The following is a 15,260-nucleotide window of genomic DNA, read 5'->3' as shown; positions in this document are numbered from 1 at the left end:
CTCTGTCCCAGGTGCTTGGCCCAGATGGGCGTGGTTTTGAGGTTAGGGTAAGGCAGCTGGTTCCCAAACAGTGGGTCGCAGACCCATTTTTATAGAGTAAATATCCTGTTTTTTTTACTTATTTAAAAAAAAAATATATTTTTCAAAAGATGTTCAATTATTCCTACAATTATCCATACATTCTAAATCTAAATTCCACTACAAGATACCTTTAAAAAAATAGAAGTAGTGAAAATAGCAGATCTACAAGCTCACGTATCGCAACGCGATGTGAGCTTGTAGATTGTAGATTTTCACTAGTTTGGGTCCCGGGAATACATCACATTTCTCTTTAGGGTCACGACCAAAAAAGTTTGGAAACCACTGACTGGGGTTAAGGCTGTAAGGTTAGGGTTAGGTTTAGTCATATAACCACGCCCACCTGGGCGAAACACCAAAGAAAGAGGAAGTCCCGTTCTGGAATATTGTGGAACGTTGGCCAGTTGGAAACGAGTGGGATGTCCTTGTGTTTGTAACTCCCTTCCTATTGGTCTAACGACGCCTGTCACTAGCCGTCTGTCCTCCAATGAAGTCACACCGCGTTGATAAAACGAAGGGTCGTGGAAAAAAAACAATTGTTATAAAATTCAGTCAGTATTAGAAATAACCAATCACACAAAATCACCGTAAAATGCTGTACTTTTATTCAACATTCCAGAAAACGATGCCAACAAGTTGCAACAATTATTTACAAATGTATTTATTTATTTTACATTTCAATTCAATCTTTATTTCAGACTCAGGGTCCATATAGCAAAACATGACAATCACACAGTAAAAGCAATAAAACATAAAATAAAATAAAAAGAAATAAAAGAAAAACCACATAAAAACAGTCCAACTACAGCTTTTCAAAGTCCGTAGAGGCTGTTACGCCAATGTCTCCATATCGTGGAGGAGTACCGAGTAGAACTTTTGACAGGGTTAATTAATTGCATTAACACAACAAAATGGTCTTGGTAGTGGTGGGTATTGTAACCGCAACACTGGGCCCCTGAGAACTACTGGGCACCATTTTTGCCCATATGGTACACATTTATTTGACAAATGAGGGGCCAAATACATATACATTTTAATTACATATAAGGCCCAATATTAATTGCTACAAAATCTGTCATTCTGGGGAGACAGATGTTGATGTTATCCTTTTAGACAAAGTGTTTGACTGTACTCGTGCTGTTTTTACATATAGCCTACATATCTCCCAAATGTTTCAACAATACTCAAAAGTACTCAGGATATACAGCTGTCATATTACTACCTACATAGGGGCCTCTTGTCTACACAAAGGATTGCAAAAACAAAAGGGACAAAAGATATCTACCATAAAAGTTGTTTGTCTGCACTCATAAGGTCTGGTCTGGGGGTAGGGGGTTGGGTACATAAAAAAGAAACCCTGATGTGTTGAAAATGTGTGTTCATTTGTTAATATTATCATGTCTATCCTGTTAATGGGGGGGTTCAGTAAATATGAGGAAGAGCCTGGTGGCTTGAAATGTTGAAATAAATCTGCAAACAGAAGTCTTGTTTGGTGTGCAAATTTTCTTTATTTTGCTTAAATGACGAACGTTTGATCCAGCACCCAAAGAGGTTTGGGATCTGCGTGTCTTCTGCACTTTGGATTCACCTGACAAGCAATAAGTGTATTATTCTGACCTTATAGTGCGTGGCAAAAATCCTGAAGGGGGCGTCAACAACTGTCATTTGGTAGCGGCGGACATCTTTGTGGGGTATAAACAGGTCGACTTAACATTGCCCCTCACCAGTATGTCTGCAGCTACTATGCCACGCCCCCCCCCGTGGTGACGACACGTTGGCAAGCACTATAATGTGTGAGTGAGTTCCTCTATTCTGTGACGGAGGTCAGTGGGGTCCAGGGTGGGGCCAGAGTGGAGGTCCTGTAGGTATAGAGGAAGATACCTGGAATACAAAATATAGACATTTAGATATACTAAAATTTCAACCTATTACATGGCTTAAATTTTTTTGGGGAGTAACAGCATTACATGACAGATGAGCCCCTCTTGACCAATAAGGACATTTATTTTATTCATTCACTGCTGCAAGTGGCACTTAGCCTTCAATAGTCTGGTTCACTATGTAATTTTGTCGGATTTTTTTGAAGATTTGCAAAACTATACATTTTTGGAAAGGTTATTGTCTAAGGAATCAGAAAATCAATGTTTGCATTTGCCCAGATGTGTATATGGCGGCCATATTGGCAATTATAAAATGGCCACCCTAAAATGTACGTTTTTTAATATCTCGGCCTCTAAATAAGCTGGAACATTGATTTTAACCCTTAAACCTACATTTTCAGTGTCGAGGAATCCAATGGTGGTAATTATAAAGCTACAACACTTTACAATATTAACCCTTAGATGCATGACTGAGTCCAAAATGACCAGATGTGGTTGTTTTCTTGCAATATCTTTGTAATTAAAAAAACATTTATCAATTAATATTGAAGATTTGCAAAACTATACATTTTTGGAAAGGTTATTGTCTAAGGAATCATAAAATCAATGTTTGCATTTGCCCAGATGTCTGTGGCCATATTGGAATTGACAAAATGGCCGCCGTAAAATGTATGTTTTGTAATATCTTGGCTTCTAAATAAGATGGAACATTGTTTTTAATGGCTAAACCTACATTTTCAGGGTCAAGGAATCCAATGGTGCAAGTTATCATTTCATTTTTTGTAACATCCCATTGACATAATCCATCATATGGGTAAAAATAGCACAGCCCAGGCAGTCAGTCAGATACTAACTCAGTGTTCTTTTTATTTATTTTAACTGTGAACTTTGGATGTTTGTGTAACCATCTTAAACATCATGACATGTGTAATCTTAGACAGTCTCTATCCATCATCATCATCATCATCATCATCATCATCATCATCATCACTTTCGTGCATCACAGCTTGGGAATCATCATCGTTCTGGCACTGGCTGCTGCACTGACACATTTCAGTACAAGCTAAGTCCTTAGCTTTGCAGGAACATCTGCCAGAAGAACAGTCTGATTTGCACTTGCATTGAACCATCTCAAGGATGGCCTTTGGAGCTGGGAGGACCTCTGTGGTCGTTGGTTTCAGCATGCCACCCGAGTGTTTGAAGTACCCATTTTGCAGGGGATCCAGCTGTGGATCCTGCAGAGCAATGGCTGCTTGTGCCCATGCCCTTGTTTGGACATGGACTCTCAAAATGTGCTGTTTCAGAGCTCCAGGTGTTGGAGGGAGCTTGTCACTTTCTGCCCTGTGCTTGCAGAACAGATGCCATCGCAGTTCAGGGATTGTCTTGATGTTGATACCCTTGGGTGAGTAAGCTGCACATACAAAGGACTCCAGTGTTGACAGCATTCCTTCTGTCATTTCTGCTTCATCCAAAAGCATCTGCAGAGCTTTGATAATATCGCCATCCGTTTTGAGGTAGACCTGCAGCCAGGTTGCCTTGCTTATACGGGAGAACCTCCCTGTGTTGTCGGCCCCAGTGAATGCATGGAAGGCTGGCAAAGCCTTTGCTCTTTCTTTACCTAGAGCTCGCCACAATCTTCAATCTGCACAACACCAGAGGCCATAGAAATGGACGTGTTCATCAGCAGGAGGTCATAGTTTGCTGTGACTAGCACTAAAACGTCCGTATCTGGGGAGAAAAATACCAACGGTGCATCAGGTGGGTTTCGCTGTGAAGCCAGCACAGCCTGGTGGATCAGCAGTGTGTCTGCTTCTTCGTGGTTATTTTCTTCAAAGACCAGGTCTTTGTTGCTCCTGGTGTATCTAGAAGCAGACGTGATGATCAGCTTGGAGGATCCCCTGTTGTACTCTAGTGTTTTGGTATCAAGATAGTCAGTCAGATCAGCCTTCGTCTTGTCATGGGAGAGGAACCTGCTCATCGGGATGTGTTTGATGGTAGGCAAGGCAACCTGGCTGCAGGTCTACCTCAAAACGGATGAAGATGTTATCAATGCTCTACAGATGCTTTTGGATGAAGCAGAAGTGATGGAAGGAATGCTGTCAACACTGGAGTCCTTACAGCTTACTCACCCAAGGGTATCAACATCAAGACAATCCCTGAACTGCGATGGCATCTGTTCTGCAAACACAGGGCAGAAAGTGACAAGCTCCCTCCAACACCTGGAGCTCTGAAGCAGCACATCTTGAGAATCCATGTCCAAACAAGGGCATGGGCACAAGCAGCCATTAATATGCAGGATCCACAGTTGCATCCCCTGCAAAATGGGTACTTCAAACACTTGGATGGCATGCTGAAACCAACGACCACAGAGGTCCTCCCAGCCCAAAAGGCCATCCTTGAGATGGTTCAATGCAAGTGTAAATCTGACTGTTCTTCTGGCAGATGTTCCTGCAAAGCTAAGGACTTAGCCTATACTGAAATGTGTCATTGCAGCAGCCAGTGTCAGAACGATGACGATTCCCAAGCTGTGACGCACGAAAGTGATGATGATGATGATGATGATGATGATTATGATGATGCATAGACTGTCTAAGATTACACATGTCATGATGTTTAAGATGGTTACACAAACATCCAAAGTTCACAGTTAAAAGAAATAAAAAGAACACTGAGTTAGTATCTGACTGACTGCCTGGGCTGTGCTGTTTTTACCCATATGATGGATTATGTCAATGGGATGATACAAAAAATGAAATGATAACTTGCACCATTGGATTCCTTGACCCTGAAAATGTAGGTTTAGCCATTAAAAACAATGTTCCATCTTATTTAGAAGCCAAGATATTACAAGACATACATTTTACGGCGGCCATTTTGTCAATTCCAATATGGCCACAGACATCTGGGCAAATGCAAACATTGATTTTATGATTTCTTAGACAATAACCTTTCCAAAAATGTATAGTTTTGCAAATCTTCAATATGAATTGATAAATGTTTTTTAATTACAAAGATATTGCAAGAAAACAACCACATCTGGTCATTTTGGACTCAGTCATGCATCTAAGGGTTAATATTGTAAAGTTTTGTAGCTTTATAATTACCACCATTGGATTCCTCAACACTGAAAATGTAGGTTTAGGAGTTAAAATTAATGTTCCAGCTTATTTAGAGGCAGAGATATTAAAAACCGTACATTTTAGGGTGGCCATTTTGTAATTGCCAATATGGCCGCCATATACACAGCTGGGCAAATGCAAACATTGATTTTCTGATTCCTTAGACAATAACCTTTCCAAAAATGTATAGTTTTGCAAATCTTCAAAAAAATCCGACAACATTGTAAATCTAAGCATAAGGAACCAGACTAATCTTCCAATGAGTAGCTAACAGAGAGAGTGAATACTAATGATGGCATCTTACTCTACAGAGGACTCCGCTGCAGAGCCCCATGTCTTTTCCCAGCAGGATACAGCCTCCCGTTTCCTTCCCAGCCTCCATAGTACCTCACCAAGCCACTGTCCTGCATTCACACACTCTGGGGGACAGAAGATAATAACATCAAGACACAACTCATACATACAAGAAATCCTTTTTGTAATAATAAATAGATTCAGATTGTTATGTATAATGATGCTGTGCCTGGTGACGCCTGTAGGCTGAGTTGGAGGTCTCGGAGTGCTTCTCTCAGTTGGTCCCTTTGGGTGAAGCTGATACCCCTTCCAGCTAGTGACAGCCCTTTCAGCCTCTGCAGTGTATTCAAGCCAGACGCTTGTCTGCCAACAATGTCAACACAGGGAATCTGGGGCTGAAAACCTATGGTTGGACATTGAGACTATGAGCTATATATAAATATCTATCAAATCCCTAGAATTGGGCAAAGACATGTCAACAAAAAATAATAATAGTCTAGATGGAAAGTGGGGTTCACGTGCATAGGGTGGATTCTTTTTCGCCACTTGTTTTTTCTTCATCCTTGAAGTGTGTATTTAAAAATTCTGCATGATGAAATGATGTCCCATGGGGTTAATTTTTAACCATTTATTACACATATCCTGAACCCAAACCCGAAAATGGAAGAAAAAAGAAAAGAGCATACTTTTGAAGGAAACAACTAAAGACAAATACAAACAAATTCCCAAACCATTGGGACCCAAGGAATGCATTAAAGTGGTTATTATTAAGAATCAAGCACATCTTGACACTATCAGGCTACAGGACAAAAACAGCACACAAAAAAACGACCCGAAAATGTTCATATCACATATATATTTCAGTTTTTACTAAATACTTTTTCTTACCAAGTGCATCTTTTTAATCCTTGAAGTGTGTATTTTAAGATTCTGCCGCAGGCACCACACTCAAATAATGTCCCACAGGGTTCATTTTTAACCCTATGTTACACATACCCAAACCCAAAAAGGGAAACAGCAAATGTTTGGAAGTATACAACATACAAATGAACACATTTTCCATACAATTTGGACTCAAGGAATTCATAAACATTGGTATTATGAAGATTCAAGCATATCTTGACTCTATTTTAGGGTTAGGGATTTGAAAAAAACGGACCTACATTTGTCTTTTTACTAAATACTTGTAGTTGATTGTTTTCTTGCAGATTATTTTCTCATTCTCCTTGGAGTGTGTATTTGAAGATTCTGCCTGAAATAAAGTTGTGTGTGTGTGCTTGTGCGTGCGTGCGTGCGTGCTTGCGTGCGTGCGTGTGAGCGTGCGTACGTGCGTGTGTGTGAGAGCATGCACGTGTCTGAGTCCCTGCATTCCCAGTAGGCTATGAAGGCTTACTTTGCGGCTCCTAGAATCTCCAAGAGAGAACTTTCAACTATCAGGCTCCTCTCCTGTGGAACCTCTTTGAGGTTTGGTCCAGAAGGCAGACACCCGAAGTTTAAGAGCAGGCTAGGCCTTCCTTCCATTTGGGGAACAGCACCATCATCATCCATAGTCTCTAATGTCATCATAGCCAGTGCAGTGCCACGTTTGATTACCTCATTAACAAATGACATGACCTGCCTGGTGAGACATGTTCAACAACTCTTTTGAACGTGTAGTGGTGAAGTAAGTATGTACATTTATTTGTATACAACACTTCTCACAGAGAGAACTCACAAAATGCGTAAAATACAACAGAAACAAAAACACAGCATGAAACATTAAAATGATTCAAAACAACAAAACACAAAAAGCTAAAGCTAAAAAATCTTTAACAGTAAAAAAAAAAATAGAAGATCTACAAGCTCACAACGCATCACAGTGAGTGTGTAGAGCTGCTATCTTCACTAATATTTATATTTTATTAACATTTCTGAAGAAAAATAAATCTTGGAAAGTGTCTACATTTAAATACAGCATGCTTTGATATTAAAATTAAAATGTGCTTTTGAATACTTTAGCATTTTAAAAAGCACCTACTCCAATACTTTAACTCGAAAAATAAATTTAACTGAGCAACTTTCATTTGTAGTTGTTTCACCGGGGGTATCTATACTTTGACTCAAGTGGGGTTGAGTAGGCTACTTTGGTCCACTTTGGTTTTCTTTCTCTATTTTTGCCCTGAAATAGAGTCAAGATATGCTTGAATCTTAACAATACTAATTGTAATGAATTCATTGAGTCCAAATTGTATGGAAAATGTGTTCATTTGTATGTTGTATGTAGACTATATTTCCAAAGATTAGCTACATTATATGCTATTGTTTCCATTTTTGGGTTTTGGTAGGATATGTGTAACATAGTGGATTCTTGGAAAAAATCCGCAAGACCATGAATCCACGCATTTGCATTGACAAAGCATTGGCAGATTCCGCCCCATAGGTAAAATAAAAGTGCGGTGGGAGCGCGCCCTAATAGAATGAAAGGGTTACAAATGAACCCCATGGGACATTATTTCAGCCTGTTACCCGGCAGAATCTTAAAATATACACTCCAAGGATTAAGAAAAACTAGGTGGCGGAGAAGAAAAAAAATCCACCCTATGCGTTTGGACCCCACTTTCCATCTTGACTAAAACACTCACCTTTCTTTTTAACCTGCACCTTCACCAGCAGGTTGATAGACCTATGATAAAATAAAATAAAACAATTACTCTCATATTTGTGCAGTATGACAATGGTGAATGACATTGCGACAGTGATTTGCATCCTTCTAACCTTGTGTACAGAGTCACAGCATTTTTCCAGTCCTTCAGGTAGGCCTGGCAGTGAGCCTGCAGGAGAAGGGCAGTCCCAGACCAGAGCAGCATCCCCAGTCTGTCCTGGTCTGTGCCACTGCCTAGCCTGTCTGCAGAACCAAAATCAGCATCACAATCTCCTACAGGCTCCTCCAACACCAGCTTCTCGGGGAGCAACTCCAGTGTTGTGTTGATGACCTCATCACACAGTGCCATGCAGTCAGCCGGTCGCCGGGCCAAAAGCAAGGCAGCGCCAGCCTCCAGATAGAGCTCAGGTAACCTGGGGAGGGGTGGGGCCTCAGCATGCACCTGACACATAGTACACACAAGTCAAATCCTCAAAAATGTGAGTGTAAAAGAGTGTGAAAATGGGAAGACTTTGTGCACTAAGCAACAACAAAAATATGCTCTGACAGAAGAACATTAGAAATAAACTGATGTACTGTAGCTGGTTGGCATATGATTGAAGTTTCAAACCTGACCAAGGATTTAAACAATGGACACAAAAGGGCATTACAGCAGTATGTACAATGATAGAGAAGGGGGAGATGCAGAGTTTTGAAAATATAAGGGCAAAATATATCATACATCAAAATATCATATAAGTATGAGTTTTTCAATATATGTAAAACACAATGTACGGCCAAAAGCTCTAGAATATGGAGAGAATTCAGTTGGAAGAATTTAATTCCTTTTTTCTCCAAGGATTAGAGGGAAAGTGTTGTCGGTGCAACAACCATGTCGGAGGTTATGTGCATGTGTAAATGCTGACCATGAACATCTATTTTGGAACTGTCCAAAAATGGAAAGCTATTGGGATAATGTATGGTCAGTGATCAAGAAGATACTAAACTATGAGATACCCAAAACAAGTGTTGTACTGTACTTGGGAACTTGACACAGGATAATACACAAAGAGAAGATATGTAGCTAGTCAAAGTATTATTGGCAGCTAGTAAAAAAGCAATTACAAGGCTATGATGCAAAGCAGATCCTCCAATTTGTGAGCAGTGGCTGAGCATTGTGGAGGATATATTTGTAACGGAGAAACTAACTCATAACTTGAGATTGCAAGAGACTCTATGGCTCGAAAAATTGGAGAAATGGACTGAATATAGAACCCAACAAGACAACACCACTAACAATGATGGACATTCATGAATGGACTGGAGGATAATGTTGAACCCCTGCACTGTATCTGCAAATAAAATTTTAAGTACAAAAAGAATAAGAAATAAACTGTGTTACTGTGTGAATCCTTACAGTGTGCTGGTCATCTGACTGAAGGGTGGCCAGTAGGTCCAGGTAATGTTCTACACCCTCTGACACCCTGTGCAAAGTAAACAGCACCCACAGCCAATTAACAATGGCAATAATCAATAGCATGCTACACTCAAACCAAATGTGTTTTTGAGTTACTGAACAGTCAAGGCTGTCTATACAGAAGTGTAGCAGACAGACACAGCTGGTCTTCTAACCTTCCATGGAGAACACTCTTCAAAGCCAGACTGTGAATTATGCTCAGGGAGGAGGGTACTAAGAGCAGACGGCTCAGGGATTGACTGCGGAGTAGCAAGGAAGGGTACAGGAGATTGCTTCCCATTGGGGCAGTCTCTGCAATACGAGGCAACATCAGCATCTGGACAGCAAAGAAATCTTGATTAAAACAATAATGAGTTTTTACATTTTAGAATTGTTTTGCCTATGACATGCTCAAAATAGGTATGCTAGGATGAAAGTGTTTAATGTGTCAAAATAGATACTATGTGAACACTAAAAGCCTTTCCATCTGTCTGTGTATTACATACTGAGTGCAGCAGCTGCAGAGCTTGTATCTCAGCCTTTGTGTTGCCCAGTTGTTTATAGATCAGCGTGCTCTGGTACAGAGCAGACACACAGTGGGAATCTGTCTCCAATGCCTTCCTGTAATACTGCACCGCCATCTGCAGGCGACCCTGTTTGACAAAATGCAAACATTCCCAATATTGACAAAGGCTTCAAGCAGGATGGACAAATTAGCATGTCACATACTCTAATTTCTGTATTTGTGTCTGATGACATTCTCTGTTTGTGTACCATATGGGCAAGGCAGAGGCCTGAGAGCAGGTGTGTGTTTGCCAGGAGAGTTCTAGGGGCAGGAAGTGAGGAAATGTTTTGGAGAGTAGACAAAGCTTCGGAGCTCCGAGCCTCGCTCAGCAACTCTGCCCCTGAAAAGAAAAAACAACAAAATACATTGTAGCTGCTCGCAGTAAGGCACAACATAACAAATAACTGACACATTTTTTGATGGTTTTAAAAAATATATTTGTTGGGGCATTTTATGCTTTTTTCAAATAAGAATATCGTAGATAGAGAGACAGTGAACCAAGGGCGTGGTTAGAGGAGGTGAGAGGAGACGTGAGACAAGACGGAATCGGATACAAACCCAGGTCCTCCTCACGCTCACTAGGAGCATAATATGGTCTGTGCACTGAGCCACCAGCCAGCCCACATTTTAATGTTTAGGTGACTATGAATGGTCTACCAACACTGGCAACATTAGGAACATGCAAACACCACCACTAACTCTGAAGCAGAAAAACTATCATACAGTACTTATATACTTAAAATACAACAAAGCAAAATATATTTAAAGCTACAAAAAAATACAAGTGATTTGGGGTGCACCAGTGGATAGTGTGCAAGTGTCTAACCAGTTACCTCTCACTGCCACTTGGGGCAACCAACATACACAAAGTGTGAAAACTAGAGTGTAGCTTTCAATAATGTTCAAGGCCTAACTTTATTTCTAATACGGTAACTAACATTTAAGAACTGGGAATACATAATTTGTGATACTGAGCATAGTACACTGTGGTAGTACTTTTTAAAGGTGTGCGTGTTATAATACAAAATTACTATAAGTGTCGTACTCTATTTTCATTATTTAAATTAAAGAGCTGTATTCTAGTACTCTGATCATAACAGTTTAAGTCTGGTGCAACCTTAACCAGTAACAACCTCCCTGATGGATACAGACCTTGAGCAATGGCGGTGCAGATCTGCAGTAGATCTCTTAGTTCTCTGGGCTCCAACACAACTAGAGGTGTTTCAGGAGACTCACTCAATGTCACACCCTTCCTTTCATTCTCCATTCCAGTAACTGGATCCTCAGACAGAGATGACAGCTCCTCCTCCATCACAGAAAGGCAAAATGACATTTCTACTATTAAATGGTCTGCATTCCTATTGCACTATTATCCAAATCACTTTCAATATGTGTTACATTTAGCTATTCAAATCAGTATCAAGGACACTTCAACACTGGCCAGGAGGAGCCAGGAATCAAACCGGGAATCTTCTGGTTCCAAGGCTTTTTAGGATCATGTAAAGCCAATTCAATGCGTATCCTAATAATTTATAGAACTGAGGAAATTATTTTGTTGTAAGATCTCCTTTTGTTTAACTATTGTAAAGTCTGTGTGTAAAGTCATGTCTGTGCACATGCATACTGTAGCTTTCACAGTAAATCTCCTATTCAATATTGCCTGCTATGTAGATTATGCTGAAGCAATGAATAGCTAGTCATTTCAGGAAGCTGTAATGGCAAACACACATAAGAAAAAGACACGTAAAAAATTGATTGTCTTGAATGCTTTCTTTGTTCTTAATTTTCATTTAGAGTAGCCAATAATGTTTTCTCCCCAATTTTGACGTTATGCCAATTGATTCCTCCCCGCACACATTTCTGTGTTGTCACTGCTGTTGTATCCTACTGACTCACCTGCCAGTGAGGAGCCCCCACCAGGAGGACGTAGAGCCTTCGTGCTACTCCTCCCGCCCAACACTCCCCGCTGACAGGTGCCACCCCAGCCCGTAGGAGTACATGCAATGACCAATATCACCCTCCCCACCCGGCTCCCCTCCCCTGAACACGGGCCAATTGTGTTAGCATAGAATGCCTTCTTTTTTTTATAAGATTCAGTGACACACCTGGAAATCCTGTATGGCTTCTAGTTTGCAGGTGGACAGCCAGATGGCCCACTGCAGGCAGAACAGCTGCTTTATGGAGGAATACAAAACAGACTTTCCCAGGGATTTGAGAGCTGCTCGCCAAAACAAAAGTGGATCTAAAACCGATAGTTCACTCCCAGCCACCCCCCGAGCTGATGAGAGGAGAGAGAGGGCAAAAGAGTAGCGTTGTGGTCATTTGAGCGATTCATGCCATGGTTTAACAGGGATAACCCAAATCCTGATATATTATGGGCTTACAAACAATGTCATAATGTACCTCTCTCCAGGCCCTGTATGAGGAGAAGCTCTGCCTCTGGGTACTGCATCTGAGTGAGGGAGAGCACACAGGCATTATACACCACTGTTAACTCCAACTGGGCATGATCTGCTGCAATGGGGACACCTGTGGAAGGGTAGAAGGAAAGGAGAAACAGGTGATAAAGGGGTCTGTAGAAAAAAAAGGCAGATATTTTGTCTGTACTTGTATGCAAAAAGGAAATGCCTGTGTATCAAAACAAATGCACCACCTTGAATTGTCCTTAAAAGTTTGTGAAACTCAGAAGAATACGATCTAAGTCTGCTCTGGTCCTGATCTTGGATGAAGGTGTCTCCTCTTTCTTGTTGCTGAAACAATGAAGTGGAAAAAAGACTGAACCAATTCAGTGAGTAATATTAACTACTAAGTTCAGTACAGTATTTTTTATCTTGGATAAGGACTGTGGTTTTAGCAACAGTGAACTACTACAGTAAGCTATTAATACTAACTTGGGGAAAAAAGGGACTCGTACCTGTGGAAAGCAAAACTAAAACATTGTTCATTTAGTTTAGCAAAATTCATAGTATATCATTTATGAGTCTAACCAGGCTGAACGTGGTGCACAACCTTGCCAATTAGTACAGGTAGACAGCATTGACTGGATCACCTTTGCAACATCAACTTTAGCCCTAGAATACTACATACGATGCATTCCATGTACAGCCATAGAATACGCAATGACATTTTGTGGAGGGATTAGGCCTATGTAAAGTATGTGTTTGTTTGATTGATTCATAATAAGCCCAGGGCTTATTTCCATTGAGGTCCTGTGTATTCAATTCATCAAGACATTTAAAGACAAACATTAATATACAATAACATGTAAAACATCATATATACGTAATAAAGTAGTAGTAATATATGTACAGTACACATGTAAAACATCATATATACGTAAAAAAGTAGTAGTAATATATGTACAGTACACAGTTGGGGGGTGAGTCATTTCTGGTGATAAGCTTAGACTTTTTACAGGGGCCAGTTACAAATTGCAGACACCTGTAGGTGCTTTTTTAGAGCGGTTTTGAATGAGGGTAGTAAGGAGTCACAATGTTTTATGACTGTTGGTAGGGCATTCCACATTTTGGTGGCATAGCTAGCAGTAGAACGAATTTAACCCCGTGTTTGAGCCGAATCTGGGTTGAACGAGACACAGTGTGGTACATATAACCACTGTAACATCAGTGTAACAACGGATAAAGCTCCCTTCTGTCTGTCTGTCTGCCCTTCTTGTCATAATAGGCTGTCCAATCAATTTGAACATTCTGACAAAAACGTACAGTATATTAAGTTACAAAAATAATAATTATATACTGTGTGTGTGTGTGTGTGTGTGTGTGTGTGTGTGTGTGTGTGTGTGTGTGTGTATGTGTATGTGTGTGTGTATATATATATATATATATATATATATATATATATATATATATATATATACATACATACACACACACACACACACACACACACACACACACAGAGCTGGCAGCAGAACTAACACGTTAACTTCTGACTAGCGCATACAGTAAGCCTACTGTATGTTCTTGGGGCACACAAATTGGCACCTCAATATGTGTTTTGATTGATTGAATACTTTATTGCCTGTTATTACAGACAGTAGGCCTATACGAATTAAAAACACGCCAAATGTGCACATATAGCTTCCATTGTGGTCCATTTGTCATTCAACTGGACAAGAACAACTACACAAAATAGCCTCAGGCTATGGTATGCTTAGCCTTGGATCAAAACTATCATAGAAGAATTTGATCGATTTTGACATTTAAGTCAAAATCGATAAAATACATCTATGATAGAGTCTTGATCCAAGGCTATGGTATGCTTGCTTAGCTCTAGATTAACTATGATACTGATATAGTGATATTCGATACGTTTCATGTATTTGTATTCCATATCTACAGCCAACCTGGCTGTGTATTAAATATCCATATACATTACACAGCTGTATTAAACTGTATGGAACACGTTCTAGGGCTATGGAATTCAGTAATTCATGCAATGTATGGAGGAATCACCCCTTCTATGACTGCATCAACAATGTACTGGCTATCCAGCTGATCTTACCTTCCATTTGCGAACTAGATCGTTATTTTCTTGGATCCATCTATTTAATAAAGAGATGGGCATACTGGTCATATTGTTAGTCATCTGATTGTTGTCAACACCAGTGGTCTCTCATAGGTTGTTCGAACCTGCCCCTCTTGCTCTTGATATAAACAGGAAGTTAATGTAACTGATTTCTCAGAGCTCCATTGCCCTCTGTTGGACAAAAAAGCAGTGGTGTAAAGTAACTAAATACACACTCAAGTACTGTACTTAAGTACAATTTTGAGATATTTTTACTTTACTGGAGTATTTTCAAATGTCAGTACTTTTACTCCACTACATCTCAGAGGCAAATATTATACTTTTGCTCCTATACAATTATTACTTTAGTTACAAGTTACTTTATAGATTTTGATTATTATTACAAAACATACATTACCCATTTCGTCCATTTGAAATAAATAGCCGCTATTTTCCAAAGATTTTTATACATTTCATACATTTGAAAACTTGTGAAATGGGACATTCTGCATGATGAGTACTTTCTACTTTTGGTACTTTAAGTACATTTTAATACTTTCGTACTTTTACTCGAGTAATTTTTTTATTCCAGGCTTTTACTTGTAACAGAGTATTTCTACATTGCAGTATTGATACTTTTACTTAAGTAAAACATGTGAGTGAGTACTTTTTCCACCACTGCAAAAAATAACGAAATGTGCAAATATTCATCAGACCCCCT

At 39.8% G+C, this 15,260-nt stretch overlaps 1 protein-coding gene across 2 annotated transcripts; it reads right to left on the bottom strand.

Moving 5' to 3' along the window:
* Nucleotides 1–1,563: 1,563 nt before the first annotated feature.
* fancg (FA complementation group G) lies at nucleotides 1,564–14,674 on the bottom strand. 2 transcript variants are annotated; one of them, XM_080432944.1, is made up of 14 exons: nucleotides 14,537–14,674; nucleotides 12,666–12,762; nucleotides 12,416–12,541; nucleotides 12,118–12,290; nucleotides 11,165–11,318; nucleotides 10,222–10,352; nucleotides 9,954–10,100; nucleotides 9,624–9,784; nucleotides 9,409–9,475; nucleotides 8,126–8,454; nucleotides 7,993–8,033; nucleotides 5,601–5,774; nucleotides 5,382–5,496; nucleotides 1,564–1,959 (listed from the first exon to the last, which is right to left on the bottom strand). In XM_080432944.1, exons 1-14 carry the CDS (start codon nucleotides 14,618–14,620, stop codon nucleotides 1,863–1,865), a joined length of 1,896 nt encoding a protein of 631 aa, XP_080289070.1. In that variant the 5' UTR covers nucleotides 14,621–14,674; the 3' UTR covers nucleotides 1,564–1,862. The 2 variants fall into 2 exon arrangements, with proteins under 2 accessions (XP_080289070.1, XP_080289071.1); XM_080432945.1 differs by having other exon boundaries at nucleotides 12,416–12,464.
* Between the last annotated feature and the right edge of the window lie 586 nt (nucleotides 14,675–15,260).

This window comes from Gymnoscopelus braueri, assembly GCF_963280865.1.
Source record: "Gymnoscopelus braueri genome assembly, chromosome: 7".
Classification (NCBI taxonomy): domain Eukaryota; kingdom Metazoa; phylum Chordata; class Actinopteri; order Myctophiformes; family Myctophidae; genus Gymnoscopelus; species Gymnoscopelus braueri.
The sequence above is the reverse complement of the archived record's forward strand: the minus strand, read 5'-3'. Positions and strand labels throughout refer to the sequence as shown.